The 11,197-nt window shown below is 40.3% G+C and overlaps 1 protein-coding gene across 1 annotated transcript in view; it reads left to right on the top strand.

Annotated features, from left to right (window-relative positions):
- asmt (acetylserotonin O-methyltransferase) overlaps positions 1 to 251 on the top strand; it is a 25,364-nt gene extending 25,113 nt beyond the window's left edge. The window contains exon 8 of the mRNA XM_034236927.1: positions 34 to 251. Coding sequence (XP_034092818.1) covers positions 34 to 251 — 218 coding nt within the window. The remainder of the gene's footprint in view (positions 1 to 33) is intronic.
- The last annotated feature ends 10,946 nt before the right edge of the window (positions 252 to 11,197 follow it).

Raw genomic sequence — 11,197 nt, 5'->3', positions numbered from 1 at the left:
AAAACAAAGCTGACATTGGGGTCGGTCCTGCAGGAGGTGCTGTGTTGCTGGTGGAGGCGTTGCTCCATGAGGACGGCACCGGCCCGGTGACGGTGCAGCTCTACTCCCTGAACATGCTGGTGCAGACGGAGGGGAGAGAGAGGACAGCTGCTCAGTACGCTGCCCTGCTGACTGCCGCCGGATTCTCCGGCACCCAGCACCGCCTCACCGGGAAGATCTACGACGCTGTGCTGGGACACAAAGAGACATGAGACCCACACAGGAGGCTTATACCTGCATATGTGCCAGCAATGAAAACTCACACTACCTTGGAGAAAAATATGCTACTGCTGTTCTATTTCTGGATTAAGTTCTTTAAAAAAAAGTTTCGTAAAATATAAAGGTTTGTTACACTGTATGACAACAACACATTCTGTATCTGCTTTTCCACATCCATTTCTTGTAAATTAGCATATTTGGTAACTGTGAAAACAACAATAAAATGATTTTAGCCTCAAAACATCAGCTAAGAATATAAGGCCCCGTCCACACGGAGACGAAACGGGTGTTATCCGCTATAGTTCTTGATCGTAATTTATCCACATGAGGCCGTAACCGAACCGCGGAAACGGAGCCCTCAAACGATAATGCATCCCAAAGTGGGAACGTCTGGTAACCAGGCTTGGATTTTCGTCATTTTAGGGGCAAGGCCATTTGGCCTTTGGTGTCACACATTTTTTCAGGGCGCAAAGGCCACATGCCAGGGCACAAAGGCCATTGAGGGAAACATTGGGATTTGGAGTTTACAAATAAATAACTACACTTTCTGATAAGAAAAACACACGAATGACATGGGAAACAAATTACTTTTTTAATATCAATAATGTCAAACATGATATCATCATATAGGACATTAACGATAAAACAGAATATTGTTGTTCTATTTTTAGACACATCTCGCGATCTCCCGATTCTGGTTGGGCACCCCTGATATAGGCCTATGCCTCCTTAGTATTACCGTATATAAAAGGAAATACACTACTTTGAATAATTAGTGTTTAGTATTTTTTCGATCTACTTCTCCCATTCACAAATTCGAAATCAAAAAAACTAAAATTATATTAATATGTAACAAATATATTCCATTTCAGAGCAGAAGAAACAGCCTTCAAGGGTCAAACTCTGCACATACATCATTCAGCAGTGCACAGTGAAGCTCAAACATTCAACTGTATGAACAAGCCAGGGTTTCCGCTAGGATTTTTTCTCGCCGGTCAAATGTCCGGGCAGAATTTATTTTACCGGATACATTTGAAACTTACCGGTCATATTTCAATAATAATAGTAAGAGTTGTGTAGCAGAGTTTCCGTTAGCAGGTCATTACCGGACTATGAGCAGATATGCTTCAGTTTAAAACTCAGTTCACGGGGCTCATTTTTATATTGCTTCAGTCTATAATCGTAACAGATCGAAAAATTCAGATCCATTTTTCAATAAATGATTCCACAAACAACAAACAACATAATTATTACATTCAAACAAACTACTTGTAGTAGATAACGTACATTATTCAAAAGTTTACATTAACTTTGAATAATAACACGGGAGAAACGGATCATCTCTTTTCCCCTCTCCCTCCCTCTCTCCTGACAGCCCGTCAGTTTCTCATGCAGCTAAACAGAGGGCGGGGCTTCAGGTGATTATGCAGAGCTGCTTGTCTCGGTCTGACTCAGCAGCTGATCTGATCTCTCTCTCGCGTGTCCGGTTATACTTCACTCGCGTTTATGTCCATATCGATCAGATCCAGCTCTCCTGATCGTTCTTTATATAGAGCACCGATCAAACTATTAAGAGTGAATATCGGCCGATAATGACCGGTGGCCGATCTATCGGAGCCTTCCTAATTATTACCAGACATTTTGACCGGCAGGTTTTGAATTTACCGGTTTTTAATAAATTGTACCAGCTAAAAACCGGTAATTACCGGCTAACGGAAACCCTGGAACAAGCATACAGAGAGTCTCTTTAATCAACTCCTCACAGCTCCTCATATCTGTTTAGAAACTAGACAAAAGTTAAACATACAAGACACAGACTGTCTGTGTCATGGCGAATACAGTCGCTGCTTTAATTCTGTCTTTAGGACGTTGTTGTGAGTTTGGACGGAGCTGATACAGGTTAGTTTAGCCTGATCTGATCGAATGGAGATCACTCAATTCAGAGAACACGCATTTTAAAAGTTTTTCGCCTGCCGTCTTGTCTGCACACTTGTCAAAGCATGGTTTTTACTAACCGTTATCAGTAGTTAGTTACTTGGGCATCATTTTGAAACGTTAATTACAATTAAATCACGGTAAAATAAATTGTATCATAGTTGGTTTCCACCACAGTATTTACATGGATATAAGCCCCGCCCCCTCTCCAGCGCATCCTGTTTGAATGACAGGAGTAAACAGCTGACAGCCGCGTGAAACTCCAGTGGTTAGAACGATGAGAATATTCGCATCGCGTCCATTGTGAACGCAGCATAATGCAGTTCAGAAACCACTGTTCTGACGCTTTTAAAGCAACATCGAGATTTAAACAGTATCAGGGGCACACAGGCCATGGTGGCCGTAGGACGTACAATTCTTTTCGGGGCTTCACGGCCAGACCCAAGCCCCCAGGAAGTGCGCCGGACTCAGATGAAAATATTCGTGCTGGCCAAACGGCGGTACTACACTTCCGTTTGGTTGCCAGGCCCGGAAACACTTTTTCCCATTGACTTACATGGGGAAAGAGTGGTCTGTAACTTGTTGGATAATTTGTTTTAAACTAAATAAACTACCCAGTATGAACACTTGTATAGCCCTTATTAAAAACATTCGTTCCTCAAGTTGTAAAAATGTGCTAATAACGTTATTCTGAGAGTTATCCCTCTGCATTATGAACGTGCATCTAACCCACGGGACCGCGCCGCCCGGCACGTTCATGTTACGTGTCCCGACCAATCAGAGCACACTGTGCTCACAGGGAGGGTGGGGCTGGAGCTATTGGAGCTACAAGAGCCGTTAAAGGCAGAGAGTGAAATTCAGTGAATACACGTAGTTTACAGAGATGCTGTATGAGAAACCAATGTGAGTTGCGTTTATCTTTACCCATGGATAAGAACGGATCCATATCGTCTTACTGCCATCCCACGGAGCTGTAATAATGGATATATTGCACATGTTTGCTGTAATTCATTATCATACTACATGGGCTGTATGATTAAATCTTGTACCGTAAATGTTGTATTAAATAAAGTTAATATTACCGACATTATTAACTATCCCTGTAGCTTCGTATTGCACTAAGAAGCTTATTGCACTGTATATAAATATATATATATATATATATATATATAGTGCAATAATTATTTCATGCTAAATGAAGCTCTGTTGGATATCACTAGATCCTGTTACAGCGTAATATAAGTACATAACGATTGATGTGTACATTAGCATCATTACTAGCTAGCCGCTAGCTGCTAACTGCTGCCTCGTTCATATCAAATCCATGATAACAACAATCCATTACCATGCTGTCATGAACGCGCGGTGCTGTTACGTGTACGCAAATTGACGTGCTTGATGTGAACGAGCATTTTGGTTAAAGTTGCGCATGCTCTATGAGTGCACATACGGGTACTTCTCAGGCATGCTGGGTAATCTGTGACGTTTCACTCTCTCAAAAGTTGGGCCATTTTATCATCATGCGCTAATGAGCAGCTCTCATAGGAATGAATGAGGCCCCGCCTCCCACGCTGTATCCAGTTCTTATTATACATCCATGGCCAGACCGAGGGGCAATGACGGCATGACCGTCATGGCCGCCGGTGAAAATCCTACCCAGCTGGTAACGTAACGCTTGCTGCACTGTGTGTACGCCCTAAACGATCATAGCCCCGCCTCTCCCTACCTCTTGTTGGAGTTTTGAGGTTTTTACAACCCCACTCGGCTCCGCGTGTCGTTTTGACGTGTCCTGCTTAAAATCATAACAGGAAGGAAATCAGACAGAGAACACCCAGATACCAGTTTAAACAATCTGTTTTAATTATCAAAGGTAATAATGCAATGCACTATAATACATTACAATACCATATAATACAATATACTAAAATCATATTGTAATGTTTTAAGAAGTAGCCGGCCCACTTCTGCCCTGGTTCGCGTGCTGCGGAGATCCTTCCGGTCCTGACAGCATGTGAAGAGAGGCCGAACTCAGGAATCGACAGAACATATACCAGAAGACAGAAGGAAGGGGTGAGGTCAGCTGGTCATCTTTTCAGGTCCTCTCATTGGCAGACGCAAAATATGCTTTGTCACAGTGACCCAGCGCTGGCCAGCAGAAAACCAAACGGGCCCATTTTACAACAAAACACATCTTATCACCCAAGTCATGTGTTTCTTTATGAAAGCCATACTTGTTGGGAATATAACAGTCATTATCCCATGACATCCTCAGAACTAGCTCACCAACAACGCCTAACTGTCTTCATACCCCCCCAATCATCTCTGAACTTTTATTCACCCGAAGTAAGCTCACCCTTAGTCTAAAAGGACCATTGTCTCTCTTAACTGTGTGACTAAATTCTCAAGGCCTGCAGGATGCGCATAATTAACTTAGAACGAATTTAGCCACTATATCTAATGGTTAACCAAGAAAAACACTCAAAAGGGTAATCTTTTCACTCAAAACAGAACTCACAAGTAATTCTGCATTTTACCCCTCAAAAATAGCCTAAAGCACCCTTTTGATGAAAAGGGTAAAAGTGAAAGAAAAAGACTATTGCGCTAATCTACTTTAAAGAAAAGGGAACATTGTTTCAGGAATCTATAAAAAACCTCTCTATATTTAAGAGGAAAAATGTATTTTGTTCCTTCAACTATTAATACACAGGAATTTATATACCCACACATATATTTAGGGATAACATGATGCAATACACCTCTTATATATTGGTGAGATTAAAATGAATATACCAAAAATATGCTGCATCACATCTTCTGCATAATTCTCTTCATAAACTTCCGCAATTCCCCCTTTTTATCTCTTTCTCCAGAGATAAACTTTAAACAAGGCATTTTGAAACATATACCCACTGTCATTCTTTTCTACTGTGTCCGTCCCCCAAACATTGTATAAATCCATCCGAAGCTGGTATTTAGAGTACTTGAAACCTTCATGGAGACAGAACACCACTTTCCATGGCAGTGAAGGAACCATGAGGGGGCAGCTGGGTGCTAGTGCAGTCTCCTTGTGTGGTGAATCATCAGCCCCCCCCCCCTCAGAGGAATACGCCAACAAGGGGCAGCTGATAGGGAGGGGGAGATGCGGCTAGCCCTTCACGGGTGGAACTGATCAGAGAAGTAGACTCCTCTGCTGCCTTGACAAGTCCCCTGTGCCGTCCTGGCTTGCCGTGTCTTTGTCCCCCCGATCCGCTGACAGCAGTTTCTGGGCTGCCTGCTAGAGAGATGTCTTCCTCCTCCTCCTCCTCCGGCCCGCTGATGGCGGCTTCCGGGTCGATGCTGGAGAGATGTCTTCCCGATTCTCCTTCTCCGGCCCGCTGATGATGCCTCCCGGGTCGACTGCCTTGACGAGGGCCAGGTCTGTCCTGATGTCGTCTAGGGTCCTCGCAGGTGTTTTCCCCGACCGCACACTGGCTCCAGTGGTACCAGTTGTCCCCCTTTCCTTCTAGGCGGACGGCATGGGATGTCCTCTGGGTCACTCGGTCGGGGCCGGAGAGCCTGGGGTTGAGCCACTTTGTCCTGATGACTTTCAGCCAGACGAACACCGCTGTGTCGGCCTCGTGCTTCTCGGGTCCCCCTTTTGGCGCCAGCAACCTGTGTGGAGAAATCTGATACAACTCCCTCAAGCCTACGCTCAGCTGTTTTGACCCACTTGGAGCCTGTTGGTGGGGTGTCTTGAAACAACAGCCGTCTGTGAACAGGTTTTCTAAATTAATTGTAGACCTCCTATCTGCCAGTGCAGCTTCAGAATCTTAATATTTGGACTGTGCCAACTAAATAAGAACCCCAACATCTTTAGGTAAACTAAATAACATATTTCAATAGCTCTGAATTTCTGACAAGCATCTGTGTTTATTTTTAAATGAAATCCTTGAGATCCTATTTAAAATCCAAATATAATATGAACTGCTAATGTTTCTAGTAAAGAAACACACTAATGTTATGGATTCAAAAACAACCAAAATCATGATACTAACAAAGTGAATGATTTCCTGGTGATACTGCTTTTACCTGTCAGTGCTTAGATATTATCACGCTGAAAAAATGAATACAGAATTCCAACAAACTGTCATCAAATGTCTTATAAATTTAGATGAAATGTATATCCTCATAATGACCTAAACAATAAAGTCTATGGCTTTTACTTCTTTACCAGGCTAGTTACATGATGTTGTCTAAATTAAATTATGTCTCATTACATTACTATGTTTTAGTTTTAACTGTAATATGTTCTTTCTACATTTCAAACCTCAGTTACTTTTATACCTGTTGAAACATTACTCACAGGTCAACTTCTTCAGTATTCCATTCTGGAATCACATCTCTCACAGTAGCCCCTTGGCCACTGATTCTGCATCTGTGTTACCTGTTATAACTCAATCAATATTAGAGACATGTCAACATTCACCAAACAGTATCTTATCCCCAGATATGGAGCAGGTCAATTCTAAAACCGTCAATCAATGGTCAGATTGAACAATCGAGTTGGGGCAGCCGTACACTCCCCCTTTTTACACATGACTCATGTGTAACCAAAATCCTGTATGGGAAGAAAACCTTCAGGTAATAATGGATTCTAAGAAAATATCAAACATTTTTTCCCAAATGTACATCCATCATTTCCACAGTAAACACTCCAGTGAAATGAAGTGTTTCTCTCCATCCTTCAGTCCTAAAAGAAACAGAATCTTCATGTTTTAGTTTGAGTTCCACATTCTGCAAACTGCCACCTCCTGTGGGAGTGCACAAGTGCGGTTTTCCAATTCTGTGGAATGTTATTGAGGCCCAGAAAAATGTGTTAGTCCAAAAACATGCTTGATTAGTCATTGTTTTAAATCATGCAGTTGCACTGATCACATGCAGACATACACTCACATTCACACTCACACTGTCAGGTTGTAAAGTCAAGTTTGGTCAGGTCCACCCCAGAGTCAGTCATTCACAGTGCCTTGTCAAGTTATACTGTCGGTCAGGGTCAAAGGTCAGTTGGTCTCAGTCTTTTTTGGCCATGTGTCGTGCTCTGCAGAGACTTTGACATTTCAGCATAGGCCAGTATCCTTTGTCTACACAAATATGTATATATGGAGCGCCATCATTTATTAATTCACAATTACAACTATAATGTTCAAGATATCTCTAACTTTTCATTGAGACAGCTGCTTCCCACATTCCCCGAAAAGTGTTTAGCCAAAAAATGTCACTTCCTTATTGTACTACTACTGCAGTTTATCAACACCTAATCCATATTAAAATGTCTAATAGATATATTTCAGAAACTTGTGCACATAATTATCATCTTGAGTCAAACCATTACTAGGATCTGTAAAGCTCTGCTATGTATTTCATAACTCATATTCATTTATCTTCAAATCTGGTCCACTTAAAAACAATGTTAACCTCTTTAACAGTGCGTGGAATCTTGGGTGTCCGAATATGTAACAATCACTCCTTCCTTTATCAAGGATTCTAAAAACAGAAGTCATTTCATCAATGGTTTGTAGCTAAATTTAGGAATTATCACTTATTGTAGGTATGTTTTTACTCTTTAACATCTCTAAATGTCAGTTAATTACTAACTAAATTAATGTCCATTAGGAGGTGGTGACGCTAGTCTTCCAAACTCATAATCTGGTGCCGTGCGCTTCCTGTGAAGCTGCATAAGATTTTAAAAACCACTGCAGGGTGGGTCGAGTGACCCCTCCTCCCTATTAGTCGTCAATAATATGCACCATTACAATGGGTGATTGAAGGCCTCACATTATGTCCAATTACAGCATCAGTCTTCTTTACTCTAAAATTACTTTTTAAATAGGAATATTTAGAAATGGAACAAATATTCAATCTTCAGAAAAGTTCTTAACCAATGTCTATCTAGTGAATAGCCAACATATTTGAAAATGTCAGATGTATAAAAATAAGCCTAAATACTCCCTTACCATCAAAGTCCAAATCTAGACATAAGGTGAACAGTTTTGGTAATGGACAATTTAACCTAAAAACAAAACAAAATTGGACTTGTGTCCTTGTTATTTGTTCTTCAAAATACATTAGCAAATACCTTGTGAAGTATTCGCAACATAACTAACCCTCTCTAGGATATAAAATCCATTCATCTTCTGACTCATAGTTAGTTTATATGTCAAGATTATTAGGTGTGACCTAATAATCAGATGTGTTGTTTGCTAAACAAGGATATTAAACTTTAATCTTTTCAGCATTCCAGACCATCGTTTAAACAATCAGCCTCCCTTCTCAAACACTAAACCTATTGTTGTACACCACCCTCTGGAAAACTCTTGCACAGTTATGCTGTAAAATCATCGCATAATTTCTTCAGAGTCTGAACGATCTGAGACAAGCCCGGTCATAATGTGAACAGTCAGTGATGCGTTGTCTTCTGCAGCTGTAGTGAATTGGATCAATGAAACTCTTGTTTTGCACTGGGATGTCCTGAGGGGGAAGGAACCTCTGGATCAATGTGGTACAATCAGCAGACACACGTTGTCCTCTGCACAGCAGGAATCCCCAAAAACTGCAGTTCCTCTTCACACCACTGTTGCCTCGGCAACAAGGCCCAAGCAAAATGTCAAACCCTCCTCAGAGATGCGTTCTTTGCACAGTTCTTCTGTTTCTGTAGTGAGCAACTCTTCACCAACACACTGATTCAGAGTACAACCCAAAGGTGGCGCACAACTATCCAGTGCTGCTATAATCACAGCAAATCAGCAACTGGAGAAAAACTCAATTTAAATCTCTCCCCCAAAGGGTTACAAAATAAAACGGCTGAGTGTCTATATGGTCAGGAATGCTGAAACATGTGAATGTTAAAACAAACCAATGGCAGTAGTCTACCCAGATTATTTACTCCATTAAAAGTAGTAAAACCACATTGTAAAATATCTTGTCTAGTTGAAGTCCTGCTTCTAAAATTCTAGTCAGAAAAAAATAAAATAAACTTCATCTTTAAAATCTTCTTTAATTCGAAACCAAAAAAGGTCTTCCTTCTCCACCATGATCCTATTTCTACATCAAAGTCCAAACAAACTGATGATTTATCTTTAAAAACCATGAGGAATGACAGTTCTCATAAAACACTATTCTTCCTTACTTGATTTCCAAATCAAATGAGCCAAACAGGAAACCCTCCTTAACCACTTGCTTATTCTATTATTTATTTTAATTGTTTATCTAACTTGTGTTACAAGCAGGTTAGATTTGTAACAGAATACAAAACTAACTGTATTTAGCGCTATATTTGAAAAACAAGTAATCTGATTACAGTTAATGAATATATATTTTGAACAGTTATTATTGGTGGAAAAGTTTCCTCACAAAATGTAATCTCCATGACTAAAGCTAAAACCTAAAGAAATCATCACGGAACAGTTTTTCTGTCCTTACCACTTAATTGTTTCAATACAAACTAAAAAGCGTTGTGAAAACTCCCACTCTTGAGAACATCTCAACACTTTATTCCATCCGAGCACGAATGTTTATGACAGACACGCCCTATTAATCCAAAACGGCCTTTAATGGTATCAATTGTGAACTTTCTTAATATGAATTGTAAATGCAACGTATGTTCTCTTTGGAACACAGATAGGACAGTAGCTGCTGAAACTGGTTAATAGCAGCTTTCTGTTAACCTAGATAAGCATGTTGTTCTTATATTTTTACTTCATGTTTACTCACAAAACAATATAACATTCTTCAGACTAGTAGTTAACTTTATATAAGTTGTACTCTCTCTGAACTCTTCAAAACATCTACTTCTCCTGTCTCTCTCTCTCTGTGCCCTGCAGCTGCTCCTGCACAAGCTTCTCTCATCAATCACCTCTCTGTGTTTAGCCAACAGTGTGCTTTTAGCCTCGTGCAGCACCTCTGTCATGTTTAAACATGAACAGATCCCTCCTGTTTACTTACTCTTTCTTCATAAACACAATTAATGTCTACTAATGATATTACAAAAACTACCTAATGACAAATAGCACAAAATTCACAATGCAATGCAATAGTAACAATCAGTTCTCAAAACTTCTCATGAAAACCACAATGTGACGTAACTGCATCCCACAAAAACTATGCTAAAAACGACAAATTATAGTTTCTTATTTATTTAAATATCTACGACACATTGATCTATTAATTTTCAATGTTATTCACTCCAACTTCAGACCAGTTGTTGATTATTCACTCCTTGTTTTAAATTCAACGCTCAGCAGCCATTTTTGAGGCATTTTGAGAAGAAGCACAAGCAGTCACACTTCGGGCTGCTGCTTCAGCAATTAGAGGAAAGCTGTGAAGAAAAAGGGGGGCTTTCTTTAACCCCTGGTGACCACGCATTTCTTTATCTGACTTTTCTCCCTTATCTATTAGTAATTATTCACAGAAAATTATTCCCCGAACAGTCTATCCAGCTTTATGGTGCGATGTTTATTTCAACAGATAACATAATCTCTTTATCGTCACCTTTGGCTAGATAGATTAACCCCACAGAACAAGAGAACGAGATTCCGGTCCTTTCAAAATGGTTATTTGAAATTTGCGTAACTCTTCTTGGATTTTACTTATAATGCAACTGCAGTTCCTATGATACTGTAAAACATTATTCAATTTAGTTCTGGATGGAATCATTAGAAACCACTGAACTCCCCCGATGGGTTAGCCATGTCGATTTCTGAAAAAACCGCATGGGGCCTTTCACCTTCATCTTACACTCCTCATCGCTTCACGTGGAGCTAACGAGTTAGTCGTGCGATTCTGAAAAATCCACGAGGTTCCTAACCGTTGCTTTATTAATCTTATTATTCTTAGTTAGTTACCTACCTATGCTAAAATATGCATTGCATTATCTTTAGCGTGAAGACTAGACACTGAGAAATATTCCTGACAACTCTAAAAAATTTGAATATAGCCAAATCACAGATTGAGTGTAACGGGTATCCGT

Source organism: Gymnodraco acuticeps, unplaced genomic scaffold (genome assembly GCF_902827175.1).
Source record: "Gymnodraco acuticeps unplaced genomic scaffold, fGymAcu1.1, whole genome shotgun sequence".
Classification (NCBI taxonomy): domain Eukaryota; kingdom Metazoa; phylum Chordata; class Actinopteri; order Perciformes; family Bathydraconidae; genus Gymnodraco; species Gymnodraco acuticeps.
The sequence above is the reverse complement of the archived record's forward strand: the minus strand, read 5'-3'. Positions and strand labels throughout refer to the sequence as shown.